At 33.3% G+C, this 25,669-nt stretch overlaps 2 protein-coding genes across 6 annotated transcripts in view; one reads left to right on the forward strand and one right to left on the reverse strand.

Moving 5' to 3' along the window:
- Positions 1-637: 637 nt before the first annotated feature.
- mRpL47 (mitochondrial ribosomal protein L47) lies at positions 638-5,887 on the forward strand. Of its 3 annotated transcripts, none has more exons than XM_081986512.1 (6): positions 638-762; positions 813-939; positions 2,148-2,285; positions 3,449-3,682; positions 4,475-4,615; positions 5,674-5,887. In XM_081986512.1, exons 2-6 carry the CDS (start codon positions 827-829, stop codon positions 5,813-5,815), a joined length of 768 nt encoding a protein of 255 aa, XP_081842638.1. In that variant the 5' UTR covers positions 638-762; positions 813-826; the 3' UTR covers positions 5,816-5,887. The 3 variants fall into 3 exon arrangements, with proteins under 3 accessions (XP_081842638.1, XP_081842637.1, XP_081842636.1); XM_081986511.1 differs by having other exon boundaries at positions 640-762; positions 2,139-2,285; XM_081986510.1 differs by having other exon boundaries at positions 661-939; positions 2,139-2,285.
- Positions 5,888-6,977: 1,090 nt separating this feature from the next.
- LOC145733478 (uncharacterized) overlaps positions 6,978-25,669 on the reverse strand; it is a 242,926-nt gene continuing 224,234 nt past the window's right edge. For all 3 annotated transcript variants that reach the window (XM_081986324.1, XM_081986323.1, XM_081986325.1), the window contains 3 exons: positions 24,132-24,351; positions 20,203-20,312; positions 6,978-8,349 (listed from right to left, as the gene is read on the reverse strand). In XM_081986324.1, the coding sequence (XP_081842450.1) occupies positions 8,254-8,349; positions 20,203-20,312; positions 24,132-24,351 (426 nt within the window). In that variant the 3' untranslated portion in view covers positions 6,978-8,253. The remainder of the gene's footprint in view (positions 8,350-20,202; positions 20,313-24,131; positions 24,352-25,669) is intronic.

Genomic DNA, 25,669 nt, shown 5'->3' on the forward strand with positions numbered 1-25,669 from the left:
TCACGTGACTCTGCTTAAACATAAAATAGTTGTAGCCACGTGACCATTGCTCTCGTTCAGTTTTTTTGTAACTTTAACCGTTTTCGAGATTTTGGCCAAAAACTGATTTAACGCACTTTATACCAAAAAGTAGTTCGAAACTTGCACACCCTGTATCTCGGTTACTGTTTGTACTACAAAGTGATTCAACCACTCAAAATAACCGTCTTGAGCTGCTCTTTCCAATGGTGTTGAGTAAAAAATTCTATCTTAAAAACTCACTACAGGGTGACAAAAAAATAGTCACCCAAAAACTAGTATGTAAAACAATGTTTTCAACTCTTAAATTCCCCTACAAAGGTCACGTGATTCTGTTCAAATGGACGCTTAAAGGTCACGTGACTGTTGTGTCTCTACATGGAATGGAATAAGTGAACAAAAATACAGACAGTTTAATACGAAAAAGATGATTTTTATTGTTACCAATCAATTACGTATTAGGAATATATTAGGAAATATAAATAACAAGACATTAAAACGAAACAAGGGCTCATCGTATCGGTTTGAATGTCAATTCGCGACTTAATATCGATCGATACTTTTCCCCAACCAATATATGATAAGTCACAAAATCTCTAAATTCAATTGTCATTTGTCAATTTGTCATTTGTCAAAATCCTAACCTAAGTTTTAAACTTAACCTGAAGTTGCAAGAGTGCTAAATAAAGTAAAATTTTTACTTTCTTCTGGATAAATTAGGATGAAAGTGCCTAATTTCTTATGGTATAATTAGGAAAATTAGTTTTTCCGAGTTAGGTAAACCGGAATTTTAGGTTATAGAGAGAAAATGAGCTTTTCCCGAGCAAATGGCTTGTTCACTGCCTTTAAACTGTTTAATAGTGTTCTTGTTAGTGATGCTACAAAAAGGATGGGATTGAAACAATTTCCAGGCTTTATCAGGTAAAAGTGTTGCATAATATTAGAATTTACAGTCATGGTGCATTTCTTGCAAGGCGGGAAGGGAATTACCAAAAGAATGTGACCAGAACCCGCTAGGTTTCAGCTTCTTCTGTCACATTCTATCAACACTTTCTTCGAAAATTCTGTTCCCTACTTTCAAGAATTAGGCCCCTGGAACTTTTTAAATTGAGCGTGGCTCAGACTGTGCCTTTTTTTACCTGTGTATTGTCACAGTCTAAGCCGGGCTTGAAATAGCAATGGGTGCAAACCGGGGAAATTGTGATAGTTTTAAACTGTACGGTTCGGAAAAAGTTGCATAAACATTAATAAAATGATATTTCAGAAATGTCAGTGGTTTTGGAGATATTTTGGGAAAAACCAATTTTTTGGATTTGTGCTCAATTTTTGGAGATATTTGCAATTGAGTTTTCAACGCCCTCTAGCGGCCTTACCGTGCAACCAATCCACTCTTTTAATGGTATTTTCTGAAAGCCCTTAGTCTGCTCTATCTTTCTCATTCCTGGGACTTTTACCCTAAATTGCCAAATAAGGGAGTTATTAAGGGTTGGACAGTCGGGTGCACTAGGGGCAAAATGGGTTAGAGGGAGGTTGTTTAGGTTTTTGCCGTTTTGCGGCTAAATTAAGCGATTTAAGCCAAAATGTCAAGAATACACATTTTTTTGCCCTTTTTAACCCTCTAACCACCCTACAAATTTCATCCCTCCAACTAATCCAGTTTTGGAGATATTTGCAACTGAATTTTCAACGCCCTCTAGCGGCCTTACCGTGCAACCAATCCACTCCTGTAATGGTATTTTCTGAAAGCCCTTAGTCTGCTCTATCATTCTCATTCCTGGAACTTTGTACACTTCGTGTACAGTAGTGTACACTTTTTCACATCAATGGATAGCTAATGAAATGGGCTTTCTAAAAATATGACACCTTTGTTTAATTGGTTTGACGGTTTGACCGATAGAGGGAGTCAAAGTTGACCAATATTTCTATCACTTTTTTGGTACAGTATTTTACTCAACTATAAAAAACTCATCAATTTTGTACACTCTGTATAGATTTTTATACATCATTGGATAGCTAATGAAATGGGCTTTCCAACGATACGGCAACACTGGTTTGTTGATTTAATGGTTGGGCCGCTAGAGGGCATCAAAGCTGATGAATTTATATTAACAATTTTTTAGGTTTTTCAGCATGTCCGGTCCTAATAGGAGTTTGATGGAATTCTTTGATGACAAAAAGAACTGGGGTGAAATTGAGGTTAAGTCTGGCCGATCTTGGAGAAAAGAAGAAATGAGACTGAAGTCGAATTCAGATTTGCACAAACTGTGGTAGGTATACTTTGAATGTTTGGTTTGGCAACGTGGCTGAAGCCGCCATTTTGTTTTAATATCTCCGAAACTACTGGAGGGAAAATTTAAAAAAAAATATCACAAGAACTGTGGAGGTCTAGGCTATCTTACATCAAAAAAATCAAGGTCGTAGCTTCAAAATGGCGGATTTGACAGCCTGTCAAAAGCTACGTTGCCTACTAACTTTGTCTTGTTAAAAAACAACCGCCATTTTGATTAAATTTCTCCCAAACTGAAATAGCAAAAAAATTTGAACAAACTCACCAATAATCTTCAAGGTCATGGTTACCTTGAACCAAAAAATCAAGGTCGTAACCTTGAAACTGACAGTTTGGCGCCATTTTGAATGTTTGGTTGAGTAACTAAGTGCTCACGTGGCTAAGGCTGCCATATTGTTTAAATATCTCTGAAACTACTGGAGGGAAAATTTTGAAAAAAATATTACAAGAACTGTGGAGGTCTAGGCTATCTTATCCAAAAAAATCAAGGTCGTAGCTTCAAAATGGCGGATTTGACAGCCTGTCAAAAGCTACGTTGCCTACTAACTTTGTCTTGTTAAAAAACAACCGCCATTTTGATTAAATTTCTCCCAAACTGAAATAGCAAAAAAATTTGAACAAACTCACCAATAATCTTCAAGGTCATGGTTACCTTGAACCAAAAAATCAAGGTCGTAACCTTGAAACTGACAGTTTGGCGCCATTTTGAATGTTTGGTTGAGTAATTAAGTGCTCACGTGGCTAAGGCTGCCATATTGTTTAAATATCTCCGAAACTACTGGAGGGAAAATTTTGAAAAAAATATCACAAGAACTGTGGAGGTCTAGGCTATCTTATACCAAAAAAATCAAGGTCAAGGCTGCGTTTCACCAACTGTGGTTGGCAACAAACTTTTCTGTAAATTTTTTTTTAAAAAAAATATATTTTTTAACAAAAATGATTTTTGCTTAAAAATAGAATAATTGTTATAAAAAAACATAAAAAAAAAATAAAAAAAATTTTTGTTTTTTTTTTTATTTTTATTTTTATCTTCAATTTACTGTAAAATTGTGTATTATTGTAATTTATATTTTTTAAGTGGCTTTTGCTAAATAAACCACTATTTATTTATTTATTTATTATCACGTGACGTTTGATTGGTAGGTATGTTCTGTTAAAAGAACGAAACATGTTACTTACGATGGAACAGGCTGCCGCAGAAGAAATTCGACTATTTCCAAGTCCTGAACGACTGGATAAAGTGGAGGAATCGATGGAAAACCTGGAAGAAGTAATAAAAGAGCGTAACCGCGCTTATTTTGAATTGGAGACTGGAGAAACTGGCGAAAGACCAACAAAATTCACGAAAAATGCTTTTGGTTTGAATCAGCGTTACAGGTAAAGTAATATTAGTATTCTGGACCATTTGTTTATTTACATATATTTTTTTTAAATTTATTTATTTATTTTTTTTTTATTTTTTTTTTATTTTTTATTTTTTTTTCTTTTTTATTTATTTTTTTTTATTTTTTTTATTATTTTTATTTTTATTTTTTTTTAATTTTTATTTTATTTTTTTATATTTTTTTTCTTTTTTATTTATTTTTATTTTTATTTTTTTTTTATAGTCCAGGCCAAAGACTTTTTTACGGTAGTTCAAAAAAGGTCATTGGTGTGATAGTTAGCCGCTAGAGGGCGTCAAAGTCAAGCTTCACAAACTTTAAAGTCATTTAACCACTTTTGCTTTAACTTACAATAACTCGGTTATTTTAACAGTTACAACAAAAGGTCACTGAAGACAAAATATAGTCCAGACCAAAGGCTTTTCTACGGTATGTTTAGAAAAGGTCATTGGTGTGATAGTTTGACAGCTAGAGGGCGTCAAAGTCAAGCTTCACAAACCTTTAAAGTCATTTAACCACTTTTGCTTTAACTTAAAATAACTCGGTTATTTTAACAGTTACAACAAAAGGTCACTGAAGACAAAATATAGTCCAGGCCAAAGGCTTTTCTACGGTATATTCAAAAAAGGTCATTGGTGTGATAGTTTGACTGCTAGAGGGCGTCAAAGTCGAGCTTTACAACGTGAATTTTCAAAAGGGACACACCGTTGTTTGCTCGCGATTATAACATAATTACGATTAATCGATTATCTACAAACATTTTTTATGTTAAATATATTTTTTTCAGAATGACCGAGCACATTATACCGAAACACTTAAATAAAGAGTGGCAGTTAAATCATTATTCTTATAAACATGATCCAGACGTTGAAGCGTTTCTGTTGAAGTATAGAGAGAAGCTTTATATGACAAAAAAGAGAAAACAAAGGTAAGATAATTATTATTTTTCTTTAGTGTTTGTTTAATATTCGTCTTTTGGCGTACCCCATATGACATACATTTTTTTACGATTTTATTTTATTTTATTTTTATTTTTTTTATTTTTTTTTAATAATTTTTTTTAATTTTTTTTATTTATTTTTTTTCTTTTTTTTATTTTTTTTAATAATTTTTTTTTATTTTTTTTATTTATTTTTATTAATTTTTTTATTTTTTTAAATTTTTTAATTTATTATTTTTATAATTTTTCTTTTTTATTTATTTTTTATTTATTTATTTATTTTTTTGTTTTATTATTATTATTATTATTTTTTTTATGTTCGGAGAGTCATGTGATTGTTTTCAACTATCAAATTTACCTACAAAGGTCACATGACTCTTCTTAATTTAAAACAGTATTCTTACAGTCACGTGACCATATTTAAAGCCAAAAATCTTGTTCCGAGAGTCATGTGATCGTTGTCAACTGTCAAATTCACTTACAAAAGGTCACGTGACTATTTTCAAGCGTCAAATAGAATTTTGAATTAACACACGAACTTCAATTCAATTGCTAGTATACAGGGTGGACACAAAATTGTTAGTGGGTGACTATTTTTGGTTACCCTGTATTCAATTTTTAAGGTAGAATTTTGTACTCAACACCATTGGAAAGAGCAGCTCAAGACGGTTATTTTGAGTTGTTGAACCACTCTGTAGTCCAAAAAATAACCGAGATACAGGGTGTGCAAGTTTCGAACTACTTTTTGGTTTAAAGTGCGTTAAAGCAGTTTTTGGCAAAAATCACGAAAACGGTTAAAGTTACAAAAAAACTGAACGAGAGCAAAAATGTTCCTAACGAACCACTGAACCGAACTAAAAAAAAAAAAAAAACATTAAATCCTGTATAGTCCAGTTAGAGTTCAATAAAGTTAAAGTTTTTCCCATCAGCCGAAAGCGAACGAATCAAGCTCAATGACAGTCCAAACCGCATCAAAACCTGCTGTTTCGTTTTTTTTTTAATTTACATTTTTTATGGAAAAAAACACTAAAAAGTCCAATTTGTAGGAGAGACTTTAATCACGTGATCGGGCTGCTTAATCGATTCCCGAACATGAATATGGAAGCTTTAAGGAAGGAATATCCAGAAGTTGATATAGAAAAAGCCAAACGAAGTCGCAGATATGGAGGACATTTTGTTCCCAAATAACAATTTAAAAAAAAAATTGTTAAAACAATTTAAATTGTAATCAATTAAATAAATAGTAAATACAAAATTAAATTGATTTTTATTTTTATTTTTAAAGGAAAGAAAGGTAAGTATAATCGAGTTGCCAGAATCTGATGTCAAAATTGACATATGTCACTATTTTGACACTTGTTCTGTTCATCCACCAAATTGTCAAAAAATATAATTTTCTATCGGGAGCACCAAAAGTGCAGAAGGTAGTTTAAGTTTTCTTGACAATTGGCGAAGAAACCTAATATTAGGAGGAGCTAAAACTGTATTTCCTGTCATTTTTGCTCTCCTGATTCAAAATTCGATTTTCTACAAAAATTGTCAAGAATTTAATTTTCTATCAGGAGCACAGAAAGTGCAGGAGGTAATTTAAGTTTTCTTGACAATTGGCGAAGGAACCTACTATTAGAAGCATCTAAAAAATTATTTTCTCTTATTTTTGCTCTCCTGAGTCAAAATTCGATTTTCTACAAAAATTGTCAAGAATTTAATTTTCTATCAGGAGCACAGAAATTTGCAGAAGGTAATTTTCGTTTTCTTGACAATTGGCGAAGGAACCAAATATTAGGAGCAAGTAAAAAATTATTTCCTGTCATTTTTGCTCTCCTGAGTCAAAATTCGATTTTCTGCAAAAATTGTAAAGAAAAATTGAGAATTGTATTAGCAGAGCAGAAACGCAACAAAGTAATATTAAATTACTCCTGATAAATCAATTATTCACCAAATTGTCAAGAATTTTATTTTATTTTTCAAAAACCTCTGCTTTATTTGAAGCACATATGTGACGTATTTTTTGCAATGTTGCCATACTTCAAAAAAAGCTGTAAAAGGTAAAAAAAACACAGTTTAGTCAGTTTTTTTACTACAATTTCGTGTTTATTTCAGTTATTACACTAAATAATTTAGATTTTTACTCCAGCAAACGAAATTAAACTTTTTAAATAATTATATACAAGTAATAAAAGTAAAAATAAATAAAAAATAATAATTAATAGTATTTTTTTTGTTTTTTTTTATTTTCTTTTCTATATAATCATTGTGATACAAAATCTATATTTAATCATTTTTAGGCGCTCTTTTAATGTATCAGGCCGATGACGGAAGTTATATTTATAATAAAAAAATAATAAAAAAAAGTAAAAAATTATTTATTAATAAACAAAAAAATAAAGGCAATTCTAGAAGTTGCTGCCGAATTTATGGTATTTTCAATTATTGATTCCATTGAACCACAAAATGTTGTTTTTCGGCTAATTTTTCTGTGATAGGGTCAGAATTGAAAAAGAAAAAAAAATAAAAAAAATGATACAAAAAAAATATTTTTTTTCGTAAATTCAATTTGCGTGATGTTACCAATATAAATACAAACCAATATAAAAACAGTAGACTATTGGTAAACATTCTCTAAACTAAAAACAGTGGATTGTATTCCCGAATGGGGGAGACAAAAGTCAGATTGGTGTGACTCTCTGAAAATCAATTTTGATCTGTATTTTTTTCCTTGGACAGAATTCAGCAAAAGTCTAAAGAAAAATAATTCTCTACCAAAATCTAAGAGACACATTTTGTTCTTAAGGGCCTCAGAAGGCAGATATTTGCTTTAGAAGGTTTAGTGAGCACAGTGTCTGAATGTCTAATTAACTTCAATCCCCCGTAGCTCGGTCACATGACAAAATTCAGGGAAACGTTAAAGAACAAAAAATGTAGGGAATTTAATTCTCTACGAAAGTCTCAGAAAAACATTTTGTCTTTAAGTGACTCAGAAAGGTGATATTCGCTTCAGAATGTTTAGTGAGCGCAAACTTTCTGAATGTTTACTTACGGAACTTCAACCCCACGTAACTCGGTCACATGACAAAATTCAGGGAAATGTTAAAGAACAAAAATTGTAGGGAATTTAATTCTCTACGAAAATCTCAGAAAGACATTTTGTCCTTAAGTGACTTAGAAAGGAGATATTTGCATCAGAATGTTTAGTGAGAGCAAACTTCCTGAATGTTTACTTACGGAACTTTAAACCCCCGTAACTCGGTCACGTGGCAAAATTCAGGGAAACGTTAAAGAACATAAATTGTAGGGAATTTAATTCTCTACGAAAACCTAAAAGAGACATTTTGTCCTAAAGGGCCTCAGAAGGGAGATATTTGCTTATGTTTAGTGAGCACTGACTTTTGCTGCACCCTGTATCATTTTAAAAAAAAATCACAATACAGTAAAAGCATTCATCTGAGAAAGCAAGCACAATTTAAAGCTTTTTTTTTTGAAGTTTGTTATTTTGATTCTTAATGGAAGTTCATAATTTTTGTTTTCTCATTCCATTTAAATTAAATTAACAATTAATTGTATTAATTAATTGATTAATTTTTTTCAATAATTATAAAAGACAATAGGAAATTTATTATTGTATGCTAGGTCTGGTCCTCTATGGTATTCTTCTGATTTTGGGTCGTACAATTATTCCAAGACAGCCTTTTGTAGATGGTTGCATCCTTTGAAACACTTTTCTGAAAATATAAATTAATTTAAAAAATTAATGTAATAAATTTAAAAATTATCATTATTTTTTTATTTTTTAGTTAATTATTTTTTTATTTATTTTTTTTATTATTTTTTTAAATTTTTTTTTTTAAATTTATTTTAGTTAATTATATATGGTTCAAGTTACTGACTCCAGTGAAAATTTCAGGTTCGTACCTGCCCAAATACCCAAATTAAGTTCAAAATTGTGTTTCATGTCAGATGAGTGTGTTTTCAGTCACTTTCTGTTTGGTTATCCCACTTTAACCAAAACCAGGATTTTTCTAAAAAAATTTCCAGTACGGCCCTTGTTTTCAGGTTCAATTTACTGACTACAGTGAAAATTTCAGGTTCGTACCTGCCCAAATACCCAAATTAAGTTCAAAATTGTGTTTAATGTCAGATGAGTGTGTTTTCAGTCACTTTCTGTTTGGTTATCTCAGTTTAACCAAAACCAGAATTTTTCTAAAAAATTTCCAGTACGGCCCTGGTTTTCAGGTTCAATTTACTGACTACAGTGAAAATTTCAGGTTCGTACCTGCCCAAATACCCAAATTAAGTTAAAAATTGTGTTTCATGTCAGATGAATGTGTTTTCAGTCACTTTCTGTTCGGTTATCTCAGTTTAACTAAAACCAGGATTTTTTCTAAAAATTTTTCAGTACGGCCCTGGTTTTCAGGTTCAATTTACTGACTACAGTGAAAATTTCAGGTTCGTATCTGCCCAAATACCCAAATTAAGTTAAAAATTGTGTTTCATGTCAGATGAGTGTGTTTTCAGTCACTTTCTGTTCGGTTATCTCAGTTTAACCCAAACCAGGATTTTTCTAAAAAATTTCCAGTACGGCCCTGGTTTTCAGGTTCAATTCACTGTCTACAGTGAAAATTTCAGGTCAGTATCTGCCCAAATACCCAAATTAAGTTCAAAATTGTGTTTCATGTCAGATGAGTGTGTTTTCAGTCACTTTCTGTTCGGTTATCTCAGTTTAACCCAAACCAGGATTTTTCTAAAAAATTTCCAGTACGGCCCTGGTTTTCAGGTTCAATTTACTGTCTACAGTGAAAATTTCAGGTCAGTATCTGCCCAAATACCCAAATTAAGTTCAAAATTGTGTTTCATGTCAGATGAGTGTGTTTTCAGTCACTTTCTGTTCGGTTATCTCAGTTTAACTAAAACCAGGATTTTTTCTAAAAATTGTTCAGTACGGCCCTGGTTTTCAGGTTCAATTTACTGACTACAGTGATAATTTCAGGTTCGTACCTGCCCAAATACCCAAATTAAGTTAAAAATTGTGTTTCATGTCAGATGAATGTGTTTTCAGTCACTTTCTGTTCGGTTATCTCAGTTTAACTAAAACCAGGATTTTTTCTAAAAATTTTTCAGTACGGCCCTGGTTTTCAGGTTCAATTTACTGACTACAGTGAAAATTTCAGGTTCGTATCTGCCCAAATACCCAAATTAAGTTAAAAATTGTGTTTCATGTCAGATGAGTGTGTTTTCAGTCACTTTCTGTTTGGTTATCCCACTTTAAGAAAAAAACAGGATTTTTTCTAAAAATTTTCCAGTACGGTCCTGGTTTTCAGGTTCAATTTACTGACTACAGTGAAAATTTCAGGTTCGTATCTGCCCAAATACCCAAATTAAGTTCAAAATTGTGTTTCATGTCAGATGAGTGTGTTTTCAGTCACTTTCTGTTCGGTTATCTCAGTTTAACCAAAACCAGGATTTTTCTAAAAAATTTCCAGTACGGCCCTGGTTTTCAGGTTCAATTTACTGACTACAGTGAAAATTTCAGGCTCGTATCTGCCCAAATACCCAAATTAAGTTAAAAATTGTGTTTCATGTCAGATGAGTGTGTTTTCAGTCACTTTCTGTTCGGTTATCTCAGTTTAACCAAAACCAGGATTTTTCTAAAAAATTTCCAGTACGGCCCTGGTTTTCAGGTTCAATTTACTGACTACAGTGAAAATTTCAGGCTCGTATCTGCCCAAATACCCAAATTAAGTTAAAAATTGTGTTTCATGTCAGATGAATGTGTTTTCAGTCACTTTCTGTTTGGTTATCTCAGTTTAACCAAAACCAGAATTTTTCTAAAAAATTTCCAGTACGGCCCTGGTTTTCAGGTTCAATTTACTGACTACAGTGAAAATTTCAGGTTCGTACCTGCCCAAATACCCAAATTAAGTTAAAAATTGTGTTTCATGTCAGATGAGTGTGTTTTCAGTCACTTTCTGTTCGGTTATCTCAGTTTAACTAAAACCAGGATTTTTTCTAAAAATTTTTCAGTACGGCCCTGGTTTTCAGGTTCAATTTACTGACTACAGTGAAAATTTCAGGTTCGTATCTGCCCAAATACCCAAATTAAGTTCAAAATTGTGTTTCATGTCAGATGAGTGTGTTTTCAGTCACTTTCTGTTCGGTTATCTCAGTTTAACCCAAACCAGGATTTTTCTAAAAAATTTCCAGTACGGCCCTGGTTTTCAGGTTCAATTTACTGACTACAGTGAAAATTTCAGGTTCGTATCTGCCCAAATACCCAAATTAAGTTCAAAATTGTGTTTCATGTCAGATGAGTGTGTTTTCAGTTACTTTCTGCTTGGTTATCCCACTTTAACCAAAACCAGGATTTTTTCTAAAAAATTTCCAGTACGGCCCTGGGTTTCATGTTCAATTTACTGACTACAGTGATAATTTCAGGTTGGTACCTGCCCAAATACCCAAATTAAGTTCAAAATTGTGTTTCATGTCAGATGAGTGTGTTTTCAGTCACTTTCTGTTCGGTTATCTCAGTTTAACCCAAACCAGGATTTTTCTAAAAAATTTCCAGTACGGCCCTTGTTTTCAGGTTCAATTTACTGACTACAGTGAAAATTTCAGGTTTGTACCTGCCCAAATACCCAAATTAAGTTCAAAATTGTGTTTAATGTCAGATGAGTGTGTTTTCAGTCACTTTCTGTTTGGTTATCTCACTTTAACCAAAACCAGAATTTTTTCTAAAAATTTTTCAGTACGGCCCTGGTTTTCAGGTTCAATTTACTGACTACAGTGATAATTTCAGGTTGGTACCTGCCCAAATACCCAAATTAAGTTCAAAATTGTGTTTAATGTCAGATGAGTGTGTTTTCAGTCACTTTCTGTTTGGTTATCCCACTTTAATCAAAACCAGGATTTTTTCTAAAAATTGTTCAGTACGGCCCTGGTTTTCAGGTTCAATTTACTGACTACAGTGATAATTTCAGGTTCGTACTTGCCCAAATACCCAAATTAAGTTGAAAATTGTGTTTCATGTCAGATGAGTGTGTTTTCAGTCACTTTCTGTTCGGTTATCTCAGTTTAACTAAAACCAGGATTTTTTCTAAAAATTGTTCAGTACGGCCCTGGTTTTCAGGTTCAATTTACTGACTACAGTGATAATTTCAGGTTCGTACCTGCCCAAATACCCAAATTAAGTTAAAAATTGTGTTTCATGTCAGATGAATGTGTTTTCAGTCACTTTCTGTTCGGTTATCTCAGTTTAACTAAAACCAGGATTTTTTCTAAAAATTTTTCAGTGCGGCCCTGGTTTTCAGGTTCAATTTACTGACTACAGTGAAAATTTCAGGTTCGTATCTGCCCAAATACCCAAATTAAGTTCAAAATTGTGTTTCATGTCAGATGAGTGTGTTTTCAGTCACTTTCTGTTCGGTTATCTCAGTTTAACTAAAACCAGGATTTTTTCTAAAAATTGTTCAGTACGGCCCTGGTTTTCAGGTTCAATTTACTGACTACAGTGATAATTTCAGGTTCGTACTTGCCCAAATACCCAAATTAAGTTGAAAATTGTGTTTCATGTCAGATGAGTGTGTTTTCAGTCACTTTCTGTTCGGTTATCTCAGTTTAACTAAAACCAGGATTTTTTCTAAAAATTGTTCAGTACGGCCCTGGTTTTCAGGTTCAATTTACTGACTACAGTGATAATTTCAGGTTCGTACCTGCCCAAATACCCAAATTAAGTTAAAAATTGTGTTTCATGTCAGATGAATGTGTTTTCAGTCACTTTCTGTTCGGTTATCTCAGTTTAACTAAAACCAGGATTTTTTCTAAAAATTTTTCAGTACGGCCCTGGTTTTCAGGTTCAATTTACTGACTACAGTGAAAATTTCAGGTTCGTATCTGCCCAAATACCCAAATTAAGTTAAAAATTGTGTTTCATGTCAGATGAGTGTGTTTTCAGTCACTTTCTGTTCGGTTATCTCAGTTTAACCAAAACCAGGATTTTTCTAAAAAATTTCCAGTACGGCCCTGGTTTTCAGGTTCAATTTACTGACTACAGTGAAAATTTCAGGTTCGTACCTGCCCAAATACCCAAATTAAGTTAAAAATTGTGTTTCATGTCAGATGAATGTGTTTTCAGTCACTTTCTGTTCGGTTATCTCAGTTTAACTAAAACCAGGATTTTTCTAAAAAATTTCCAGTACGGCCCTGGTTTTCAGGTTCAATTTACTGACTACAGTGAAAATTTCAGGCTCGTATCTGCCCAAATACCCAAATTAAGTTAAAAATTGTGTTTCATGTCAGATGAATGTGTTTTCAGTCACTTTCTGTTTGGTTATCTCAGTTTAACCAAAACCAGAATTTTTCTAAAAAATTTCCAGTACGGCCCTGGTTTTCAGGTTCAATTTACTGACTACAGTGAAAATTTCAGGTTCGTACCTGCCCAAATACCCAAATTAAGTTAAAAATTGTGTTTCATGTCAGATGAATGTGTTTTCAGTCACTTTCTGTTCGGTTATCTCAGTTTAACTAAAACCAGGATTTTTTCTAAAAATTTTTCAGTACGGCCCTGGTTTTCAGGTTCAATTTACTGACTACAGTGAAAATTTCAGGTTCGTATCTGCCCAAATACCCAAATTAAGTTCAAAATTGTGTTTCATGTCAGATGAGTGTGTTTTCAGTCACTTTCTGTTCGGGTATCTCAGTTTAACCCAAACCAGGATTTTTCTAAAAAATTTCCAGTACGGCCCTGGTTTTCAGGTTCAATTTACTGTCTACAGTGAAAATTTCAGGTCAGTATCTGCCCAAATACCCAAATTAAGTTCAAAATTGTGTTTCATGTCAGATGAGTGTGTTTTCAGTCACTTTCTGTTCGGTTATCTCAGTTTAACCAAAACCAGGATTTTTCTAAAAAATTTCCAGTACGGCCCTGGTTTTCAGGTTCAATTTACTGACTACAGTGAAAATTTCAGGTTCGTATCTGCCCAAATACCCAAATTAAGTTCAAAATTGTGTTTCATGTCAGATGAGTGTGTTTTCAGTCACTTTCTGTTCGGTTATCTCAGTTTAACCCAAACCAGGATTTTTCTAAAAAATTTCCAGTACGGCCCTGGTTTTCAGGTTCAATTTACTGACTACAGTGAAAATTTCAGGTTCGTATCTGCCCAAATACCCAAATTAAGTTCAAAATTGTGTTTCATGTCAGATGAGTGTGTTTTCAGTCACTTTCTGTTCGGTTATCTCAGTTTAACCCAAACCAGGATTTTTCTAAAAAATTTCCAGTACGGCCCTGGTTTTCAGGTTCAATTTACTGACTACAGTGAAAATTTCAGGTTCGTATCTGCCCAAATACCCAAATTAAGTTCAAAATTGTGTTTCATGTCAGATGAGTGTGTTTTCAGTCACTTTCTGTTCGGTTATCTCAGTTTAACCCAAACCAGGATTTTTCTAAAAAATTTCCAGTACGGCCCTGGTTTTCAGGTTCAATTTACTGACTACAGTGAAAATTTCAGGTTCGTATCTGCCCAAATACCCAAATTAAGTTCAAAATTGTGTTTCATGTCAGATGAGTGTGTTTTCAGTCACTTTCTGTTCGGTTATCTCAGTTTAACCCAAACCAGGATTTTTCTAAAAAATTTCCAGTACGGCCCTGGTTTTCAGGTTCAATTTACTGACTACAGTGAAAATTTCAGGTTCGTATCTGCCCAAATACCCAAATTAAGTTCAAAATTGTGTTTCATGTCAGATGAGTGTGTTTTCAGTCACTTTCTGTTCGGTTATCTCAGTTTAACTAAAACCAGGATTTTTTCTAAAAATTGTTCAGTACGGCCCTGGTTTTCAGGTTCAATTTACTGACTACAGTGATAATTTCAGGTTCGTACTTGCCCAAATACCCAAATTAAGTTGAAAATTGTGTTTCATGTCAGATGAGTGTGTTTTCAGTCACTTTCTGTTCGGTTATCTCAGTTTAACTAAAACCAGGATTTTTTCTAAAAATTGTTCAGTACGGCCCTGGTTTTCAGGTTCAATTTACTGACTACAGTGATAATTTCAGGTTCGTACCTGCCCAAATACCCAAATTAAGTTAAAAATTGTGTTTCATGTCAGATGAATGTGTTTTCAGTCACTTTCTGTTCGGTTATCTCAGTTTAACTAAAACCAGGATTTTTTCTAAAAATTTTTCAGTACGGCCCTGGTTTTCAGGTTCAATTTACTGACTACAGTGAAAATTTCAGGTTCGTATCTGCCCAAATACCCAAATTAAGTTAAAAATTGTGTTTCATGTCAGATGAGTGTGTTTTCAGTCACTTTCTGTTTGGTTATCCCACTTTAAGAAAAAAACAGGATTTTTTCTAAAAATTTTCCAGTACGGTCCTGGTTTTCAGGTTCAATTTACTGACTACAGTGAAAATTTCAGGTTCGTATCTGCCCAAATACCCAAATTAAGTTCAAAATTGTGTTTCATGTCAGATGAGTGTGTTTTCAGTCACTTTCTGTTCGGTTATCTCAGTTTAACCAAAACCAGGATTTTTCTAAAAAATTTCCAGTACGGCCCTGGTTTTCAGGTTCAATTTACTGACTACAGTGAAAATTTCAGGCTCGTATCTGCCCAAATACCCAAATTAAGTTAAAAATTGTGTTTCATGTCAGATGAGTGTGTTTTCAGTCACTTTCTGTTCGGTTATCTCAGTTTAACCAAAACCAGGATTTTTCTAAAAAATTTCCAGTACGGCCCTGGTTTTCAGGTTCAATTTACTGACTACAGTGAAAATTTCAGGCTCGTATCTGCCCAAATACCCAAATTAAGTTAAAAATTGTGTTTCATGTCAGATGAATGTGTTTTCAGTCACTTTCTGTTTGGTTATCTCAGTTTAACCAAAACCAGAATTTTTCTAAAAAATTTCCAGTACGGCCCTGGTTTTCAGGTTCAATTTACTGACTACAGTGAAAATTTCAGGGTCGTACCTGCCCAAATACCCAAATTAAGTTAAAAATTGTGTTTCATGTCAGATGAGTGTGTTTTCAGTCACTTTCTGTTCGGTTATCTCAGTTTAACTAAAACCAGGATTTTTTCTAAAAATTTTTCAGTACGGCCCTGGTTTTCAGGTTCAATTTACTGACTACAGTGAAAATTTCAGGTTCGTATCTGCCCAAATACCCAAATTAAGTTCAAAATTGTGTTTCATGTCAGATGAGTGTGTTTTCAGTCACTTTCTGTTCGGTTATCTCAGTTTAACCCAAACCAGGATTTTTCTAAAAAATTTCCAGTACGGCCCTGGTTTTCAGGTTCAATTTACTGACTACAGTGAAAATTTCAGGTTCGTATCTGCCCAAATACCCAAATTAAGTTAAAAATTGTGTTTCATGTCAGATGAGTGTGTTTTCAGTCACTTTCTGTTCGGTTATCTCAGTTTAACTAAAACCAGGATTTTTTCTAAAAATTGTTCAGTACGGCCCTGGTTTTCAGGTTCAATTTACTGACTACAGTGATAATTTCAGGTTCGTACTTGCCCAAATACCCAAATTAAGTTGAAAATTGTGTTTCATGTCAGATGAGTGTGTTTTCAGTCACTTTCTGTTCGGTTATCTCAGTTTAACTAAAACCAGGATTTTTTCTAAAAATTGTTCAGTACGGCCCTGGTTTTCAGGTTCAATTTACTGACTACAGTGATAATTTCAGGTTCGTACTTGCCCAAATACCCAAATTAAGTTGAAAATTGTGTTTCATGTCAGATGAGTGTGTTTTCAGTCACTTTCTGTTCGGTTATCTCAGTTTAACTAAAACCAGGATTTTTTCTAAAAATTGTTCAGTACGGCCCTGGTTTTCAGGTTCAATTTACTGACTACAGTGATAATTTCAGGTTCGTACTTGCCCAAATACCCAAATTAAGTTGAAAATTGTGTTTCATGTCAGATGAGTGTGTTTTCAGTCACTTTCTGTTCGGTTATCTCAGTTTAACTAAAACCAGGATTTTTTCTAAAAATTTTTCAGTACGGCCCTGGTTTTCAGGTTCAATTTACTGACTACAGTGAAAATTTCAGGTTCGTATCTGCCCAAATACCCAAATTAAGTTAAAAATTGTGTTTCATGTCAGATGAGTGTGTTTTCAGTCACTTTCTGTTCGGTTATCTCAGTTTAACTAAAACCAGGATTTTTTCTAAAAATTTTTCAGTACGGCCCTGGTTTTCAGGTTCAATTTACTGACTACAGTGAAAATTTCAGGTTCGTATCTGCCCAAATACCCAAATTAAGTTAAAAATTGTGTTTCATGTCAGATGAGTGTGTTTTCAGTCACTTTCTGTTTGGTTATCCCACTTTAAGAAAAAAACAGGATTTTTTCTAAAAATTTTCCAGTACGGTCCTGGTTTTCAGGTTCAATTTACTGACTACAGTGAAAATTTCAGGTTCGTATCTGCCCAAATACCCAAATTAAGTTCAAAATTGTGTTTCATGTCAGATGAGTGTGTTTTCAGTCACTTTCTGTTCGGTTATCTCAGTTTAACCAAAACCAGGATTTTTCTAAAAAATTTCCAGTACGGCCCTGGTTTTCAGGTTCAATTTACTGACTACAGTGAAAATTTCAGGCTCGTATCTGCCCAAATACCCAAATTAAGTTAAAAATTGTGTTTCATGTCAGATGAATGTGTTTTCAGTCACTTTCTGTTTGGTTATCTCAGTTTAACCAAAACCAGAATTTTTCTAAAAAATTTCCAGTACGGCCCTGGTTTTCAGGTTCAATTTACTGACTACAGTGAAAATTTCAGGTTCGTACCTGCCCAAATACCCAAATTAAGTTAAAAATTGTGTTTCATGTCAGATGAATGTGTTTTCAGTCACTTTCTGTTCGGTTATCTCAGTTTAACTAAAACCAGGATTTTTTCTAAAAATTTTTCAGTACGGCCCTGGTTTTCAGGTTCAATTTACTGACTACAGTGAAAATTTCAGGTTCGTACCTGCCCAAATACCCAAATTAAGTTAAAAATTGTGTTTCATGTCAGATGAATGTGTTTTCAGTCACTTTCTGTTCGGTTATCTCAGTTTAACTAAAACCAGGATTTTTTCTAAAAATTTTTCAGTACGGCCCTGGTTTTCAGGTTCAATTTACTGACTACAGTGAAAATTTCAGGTTCGTATCTGCCCAAATACCCAAATTAAGTTCAAAATTGTGTTTCATGTCAGATGAGTGTGTTTTCAGTCACTTTCTGTTCGGGTATCTCAGTTTAACCCAAACCAGGATTTTTCTAAAAAATTTCCAGTACGGCCCTGGTTTTCAGGTTCAATTTACTGTCTACAGTGAAAATTTCAGGTCAGTATCTGCCCAAATACCCAAATTAAGTTCAAAATTGTGTTTCATGTCAGATGAGTGTGTTTTCAGTCACTTTCTGTTCGGTTATCTCAGTTTAACCAAAACCAGGATTTTTCTAAAAAATTTCCAGTACGGCCCTGGTTTTCAGGTTCAATTTACTGACTACAGTGAAAATTTCAGGTTCGTATCTGCCCAAATACCCAAATTAAGTTCAAAATTGTGCTTCATGTCAGATGAGTGTGTTTTCAGTCACTTTCTGTTCGGTTATCTCAGTTTAACCCAAACCAGGATTTTTCTAAAAAATTTCCAGTACGGCCCTGGTTTTCAGGTTCAATTTACTGACTACAGTGAAAATTTCAGGTTCGTATCTGCCCAAATACCCAAATTAAGTTCAAAATTGTGTTTCATGTCAGATGAGTGTGTTTTCAGTCACTTTCTGTTCGGTTATCTCAGTTTAACCCAAACCAGGATTTTTCTAAAAAATTTCCAGTACGGCCCTGGTTTTCAGGTTCAATTTACTGACTACAGTGATAATTTCAGGTTGGTACCTGGCCAAATACCCAAATTAAGTTCAAAATTGTGTTTCATGTCAGATGAGTGTGTTTTCAGTCACTTTCTGTTCGGTTATCTCAGTTTAACCCAAACCAGGATTTTTCTAAAAAATTTCCAGTACGGCCCTGGTTTTCAGGTTCAATTTACTGACTACAGTGAAAATTTCAGGTTCGTATCTGCCCAAATACCCAAATTAAGTTAAAAATTGTGTTTCATGTCAGATTAGTGTGTTTTCAGTTACTTTCTGCTTGGTTATCTCAGTTTAACCCAAACCAGGATTTTTTCTAAAAAATTTCCAATACGGCCCTGGTTTTCATGTTCAATTTACTGACTACAGTGATAATTTCAGGTTGGTACCTGCCCAAATACCCAAATTAAGTTCAAAATTGTGTTTCATGTCAGATGAGTGTGTTTTCAGTCACTTTCTGTTCGGTTATCTCAGTTTAACCCAAACCAGGATTTTTCTAAAAAATTTCCAGTACGGCCCTGGTTTTCATGTTCAATTTACTGACTACAGTGATAATTTCAGGTTGGTACCTGCCCAAATACCCAAATTAAGTTCAAAATTGTGTTTAATGTCAGATGAGTGTGTTTTCAGTCACTTTCTGTTTGGTTATCTCACTTTAACCAAAACCAGAATTTTTTCTAAAAATTTTTCAGTACGGCCCTGGTTTTCAGGTTCAATTTACTGACTACAGTGATAATTTCAGGTTGGTACCTGCCCAAATACCCAAATTAAGTTCAAAATTGTGTTTAATGTCAGATGAGTGTGTTTTCAGTCACTTTCTGTTTGGTTATCCCACTTTAACCAAAACCAGGATTTTTTCTAAAAATTTTTCAGTACGGCCCTGATTTTCAGGTTCAAGTTACTGACTCCAGTGAAAATTTCAGGTTCGTACCTGCCCAAATACCCAAATTAAGTTCAAAATTGTGTTTCATGTCAGATGAGTGTGTTTTCAGTCACTTTCTGTTCGGTTATCTCAGTTTAACTAAAACCAGGATTTTTTCTAAAAATTTTTCAGTACGGCCCTGGTTTTCAGGTTCAATTTACTGACTACAGTGAAAATTTCAGGTTCGTATCTGCCCAAATACCCAAATTAAGTTAAAAATTGTGTTTCATGTCAGATTAGTGTGTTTTCAGTTACTTTCTGCTTGGTTATCCCACTTTAACCAAAACCAGGATTTTTTCTAAAAATTTTCCATTGCGGCCCTGGTTTTCAGGTTCAATTTACTGTCAAAATGGCGTCGTTAACCTACTAAAAGTTTAGTGCGAAAATCGATTGCAACCAATCAGCATCCATACGAGACTTGCCATTCTAACGCACATTAACGTTAAGCCAAATTGACCTTTAGTGTTTCTTCAAAATTTGATTTTTCCGGTTATTCTCTTTTAAACTTCAACGGAGCGTACCTCCGTTATTTGAAAAGTTACAATAAAGTGTAAATAAAGAAAGTTGTAGGAAATTGCATCCTCTACAAGACTGTATTAGGGTGTTTTTGCCCTTAAGGGCCTCCAAAAAGAGTTACAAGGCAAAAAGTGACAATTAATTTAAAAAACTTACTAGTTGGCTATTCAGTGTAGTTTTGTTTTTAATTAATTTATGATAACTTAAACCTGGTATTTTACAATTTATTAATTCTATTCTTGTAAAAATATAAAAAATAAAAAAAAATAAAAAAAATAAAATAATAAAAAAATAATAATAATCATACTTTTTCATATCATACCTTAATATCGTCCACAAGTCCAGCTGTATGATATCGTTGGTTTCGTTTCATTGCCTGCCGGTGCTGCCCTCTACTAAACGACTCACAAGTCTCATCTAATTGAGGTATTCCTAAAAAAAATAAAAATCTTATGATTGGTTATGTTTACTAATTAATTAATAGGTAACATAATTATCTAAAATGACAAAACATTGGGACAAAATAGCATAAGTACCTAAGTGTATTAGCATTTTATCAATTTTTGTTTCAGCTTTCTAATTTTTCTATTAAAGTTAAAATTCTATAAAAATAAAACGTACAAAAATACAAAAAAAAAAAGCTTAAAAAGCTTAATTTTAATTTTTTTTTCTTATTAACTAGTTCAACTAAACTGCTGGCCAATTGAAATGGACAAATGGAAATATATTTTTTTTAAATTTAATAAAAAAAAATAAAGTAAAATAAAAAAAAAATTAAATATATAATTGTATATTATATTATTTATTTCATTTTTATTTATTTTTTATTTTTTGTTTTTATTCTTTAAATTTTTTTTTTTATTGACCTTATTTAAAAAAAAAAACATAACCCGCAGCTTGCAATAGAACATAAAGTGTGTGTTAAAAACACTAAAGCAAAAGGTGGTTATAAAATTAAATTTAAAAATATTAAAAAAAAATGAGCTAAAATTTCTAGAGGGCGCTATATAATTACCATTTACACTTACGAAAAATTGAAATTACGTCGGTTCTTCTTCTACAGCGACGTGAAAATAAAAAAAATAAATCTCAATTAATTCAATTTAATTTGACAAGTGATATTAAAGAAAAAAAAAACTGAAAAATACTCCATCGTAGTTCAGACTGTGAGCGGTTTCGTTCGTTGTGTCATATTCAAAACCACACTCAACTTAGCCTCGGTTTAAAATGCGAAAGTGCAAATGGGGGTTAAACATACCGTTATCTACAATTTTTATGGTTTTTCTACCGTTTCTCCGTTTTTGTTTATAATCTACCGTTTTTACAATAAACTGTACCACATTTTGTTGTATGTTATTGGAAAGGATATTTAATGAGGATTCCAAAAATGTGCTATAAAATGTCATTTTCTCACTCCAAGTGGGTTTGACAAGCAATTTTGTCCCTGACTGATCTTTCAAACTGTGCTTTTGACAGTTCTAACTTTGACACCGCTTTTCTACCTGACTGTACCAAATTTTTTAGTGTTTTTCAAGTTATTGGATAGGAAATTTGATGAGAAATCCAAAAATATGCTTTAAACTGTCATTTTCTCACTCCAAGTGGGTTTGACAAGCAATTTTGTCCCTGACTGTTCTTTCAAACTGTGCTTTTGACAGTTCTAACTTTGACACCGCTTTTCTCCTTGACTGTACCACATTTTGTAGTGTTTTTTAATGTTATTGAAAAGGATATTTAATGAGGAATCCAAAAATGTGCTTTAAACTGTCATTTTCTCACTCCAAGTGGGTTAGACAAGCAATTTTGTCCCTGACTGATCTTTCAAACTGTGCTTTTGACAGTTCTAACTTTGACACCGCTTTTCTCCTTGACTGTACCAAATTTTTTAGTGTTTTTCAAGTTATTGGATAGGAAATTGAATGAGAAATCCAAAAATGTGCTTTAAACTGTCATTTTCTCACTCCAAGTGGGTTTGACAAGCAATTTTGTCTCTGACTGATCTTTCAAACTGTGCTTTTGACAGTTCAAATTTTGACACAGCTTTTCTACCTGACTGTACCAAATTTTTTAGTGTTTTTCAAGTTATTGGATAGGAAATTTGATGAGAAATCCAAAAATATGCTTTAAACTGTCATTTTCTCACTCCAAGTGGGTTTGACAAGCAATTTTGTCCCTGACTGTTCTTTCAAACTGTGCTTTTGACAGTTCTAACTTTGACACCGCTTTTCTCCTTGACTGTACCACATTTTGTAGTGTTTTTTAATGTTATTGAAAAGGATATTTAATGAGGAATCCAAAAATGTGCTTTAAACTGTCATTTTCTCACTCCAAGTGGGTTTGACAAGCAATTTTGTCCCTGACTGTTCTTTCAAACTGTGCTTTTGACAGTTCTAACTTTGACACCGCTTTTCTCCTTGACTGTACCAAATTTTTTAGTGTTTTTCAAGTTATTGGATAGGAAATTGAATGAGAAATCCAAAAATGTGCTTTAAACTGTCATTTTCTCACTCCAAGTGGGTTTGACAAGCAATTTTGTTCCTGACTGTCCTTTCAAACTGTGTTTCTGACAGTTCAAGCTTTGACACCGCTTTTCTCCTTGTCTGTACCAAATTTTTTAGTGTTTTTTAGGTTATCGGATAGGAAATTTAATGAGGAATCCAAAAATGTGCTTTAAACTGTAATTTTCTCACTCCAAGTGGGTTTGACAAGCAATTTTGACCCTGACTGTCCTTTCAAACTGTGTTTCTGACAGTTCAATTTCTCCTTGACTGTACCAAATTTTTTAGTGTTTTTCAGGTTATTGGATAGGAAATTTAATGAGGAATCCAAAAATATGCTTTAAACTGTCATTTTCTCACACCAAGTGGGTTTGACAAGCAATTTTGTCCCTGACTGCCCTTTCAAACTGTGTTTCTGGCAGTTCAAATTTTGACACCGCTTTTCTCCTTGACTGTACCAAACTTTTTAGTGTTTTTTAGGTTATTGGATAGGAAATTTAATGAGGAATCCAAAAATGTGCTTTAAACTGTTATATTCTCACTCTAAGTAGGTTTGACAAGCAATTTTGTTCCTCACTGTCCTTTCAAACTGTGTTTCTGACAGTTCAAGCTTTGACACCGCTTTTCTCCTTGACTGTACCAAATTTTTTAGTGTTTTTTAGGTTATCGGATAGGAAATTTAATGAGGAATCCAAAAATGTGCTTTAAACTGTAATTTTCTCACTCCAAGTGGGTTTGACAAGCAATTTTGACCCTGACTGCCCTTTCAAACTGTGTTTCTGACAGTTCTAACTTTGACACCGCTTTTCTCCTTGACTGTACCAAATTTTTTAGTGTTTTTCAAGTTATTGGATAGGAAATTTAATGAGGAATCCAAAAATGTGCTTTAAACTGTCATATTCTCACTCTAAGTGGGTTTGACAAGCAATTTTGTCCCTGACTGTCCTTTCAAACTGTGTTTCTGGCAGTTCAAATTTTGACACCGATTTTCTCCTTGACTATACCAAATTTTTTAGTGTTTTTCAAGTTATTGAATAGGAAATTGAATGAGAAATCCAAAAATGTGCTTTAAACTGTCATTTTCTCACGCCAAGTGGGTTTGACAAGCAATTTTATCCCTGACTGTTCTTTCAAACTGTGCTTTTGACAGTTCTAACTTTGACACCGCTTTTCTTCTTGACTGTACCAAACTTTTTAGTGTTTTTCAGGTTATTGGATAGGAAATTTAATGAGGAATCCAAAAATGTGCTTTAAACTGTCATTTTCTCATTCCAAGTGGGTTTGACAAGGAATTTTGTCCCTGACTGTTCTTTCAAACTGTGCTTTTGACAGTTCTAACTTTGACGCCGCTTTTCTCCTTGACTGTACCAAATTTTTCAGTGTCTTTCTGGTTATTGGATAGGAAATTTAATGGAGATTTCAAAAATGTGCTAAGAAACAGTAATTTTCTTACTCCAAGTGGGTCACGTGGCTAAATTATCCTCCAAAACCCAATCTATCTAGAATTTAAGGTTAAAACGCACTTTTCGGAACGAGACGTGTTTTGCTGACACTTATGACAGCTATCACGCGACTGCCTGGCTAAATTATGTTCTCAAACCACGTGACATCTGTCACGAATGTCAAAAAAAAAAGATGTGGCAACGCTGGAATTACAAAAACATTTTAGATGCGTTTTTCTTTTGAACTTGTACGATTATTTATTATTTTTTATTTTTTTTGTTATTTTGTTAATATTAAACAATTAACTTACCGGCAATAACTGGCACGTCAAAGTCAAAACTGGTCGGAACTTGACTCGAAGATACACTGCACGCCGAATTAACTTGCCTCGTCTTGACAAGAGGAGGATTCTTGTTCTGCGATATGGCAAGACTTCTCCTCAGATTGCCCCTGGTGGGGCTCGGAGGCGGGTATGAGATACCTCGATGGGTAGGACTTAACAGTTGGCAGCCATTTTTATTGGTGGGAACCTAAAAATTGAAAACAACACTTAATATCGATACGGTTCAAATTTGCTTGAAATTAACCGCTATCTTAATGGGTTTTGCCGTAAGAAGTGAAAGTAGTTTCAGAAGCAAAAATGAACCAAAATGACACTTTGTTCTAATAACACTTCTTAAGCGAATATCTTCCTTATGAGGCCCTTTAGGGCAAAATCCTATTCCGATGATTTGGTAGGAAATTGAATTTCCTATAATTTTTATTTCTTGACATTTCCTTTAAATTTGCCAATTAACCGAGTTACACAGGGTTGAATTTCCGTAAATCAACATCAGGACATTTTGTCCCTACTAAACGTTCCCAGGCCAATATCTTTCTTCTGAGGCCCTTTAGGGCAAAATCCCATTCTGATGATTTGGTAGTAAATTAAATTTCCTACAATTTTTATTTCTTGACATTTCCTTGAAATTTGCCAATTAACGGAGCTACCGAGCAAAGAAAGTTACAGTATAAACCAATAAGTTTTAACTACCCTTAACCTAAAAAATCTAAATTTTGACATTATACGATCATTTTAAAACTGAATTTATTGCAGTGTTCACTTAATACAACACAAAAAAACTGGTAATTTCAAAATTCAGGTGGCTCCAATTTAATTTTTTTTTTCAAAAAGTCACTAGGGTACCCTTTGAGAAAATTTGAAAAAATCAATTTTATTTTTTTTATAGCCAAACGGTGCCTTTTTTTAAAAAAACTTTATATACACTAATTAATAAAACTTTATATATATTTACGGTAAAAATTTCAAGTTTGTAAATTGTACCGTTTTCGATATATTTACAAAAAAGTACGAAAATAAACGACCAATTTTGACGCCCTCTAGTGGACAAACGGAGCAACTTAGCCGCGTCCGTTCACCGTCACGTGATAGCCTCACTCATTGGCTATCTACGATTTTCTAATGTTTTTATACTGAATGTTTCAAATAAGCGAGTTATTAGCGATTTTATGATAAAGTGTACCAAAATTGTGTTAAAATTACTGTTTTTTTTGCAGGTTTAAATTAGGGTAGCATAATAGCACCATATTGGTACTATCTCAATGAAATTGAGTGTTATGAACTAATTTGGACCTCAGATACTCAAATCCGGTGTCAAAATTACGCTAACTGGTACCATTTGTGATATGCCCTAGATTTTGGGCTTCTCCAGACACTTTCAGGGGCGTGGTTCCCTTATAAGGGCCGTAATCGCCACGCAGCCATATAAGGGCTTGTAACTCCCTTGGGAGAGGAGTTAGACGAAAAGTGTTTAGAAGGAGAGTTGTAGGGAAGTAAATTCTCTACAA

Source organism: Ips typographus, linkage group LG9 (assembly GCF_016097725.1).
Source record: "Ips typographus isolate SLU linkage group LG9, UJ_Ityp_2.0, whole genome shotgun sequence".
Taxonomy (NCBI): domain Eukaryota; kingdom Metazoa; phylum Arthropoda; class Insecta; order Coleoptera; family Curculionidae; genus Ips; species Ips typographus.

Bases quoted from the DNA above. Each gene is read 5' to 3' on its own strand.
- mRpL47 (XM_081986511.1), top strand. From the start codon at position 827: ATGAGCTTTTCCCGAGCAAATGGCTTGTTCACTGCCTTTAAACTGTTT. The intron at 2,286-3,448 runs GTAGGTATACTT...TTTGATTGGTAG, and splicing joins TCAGATTTGCACAAACTGTG to GTATGTTCTGTTAAAAGAAC. The intron at 4,616-5,673 runs GTAAGATAATTA...TCCAATTTGTAG, and splicing joins ACAAAAAAGAGAAAACAAAG to GAGAGACTTTAATCACGTGA.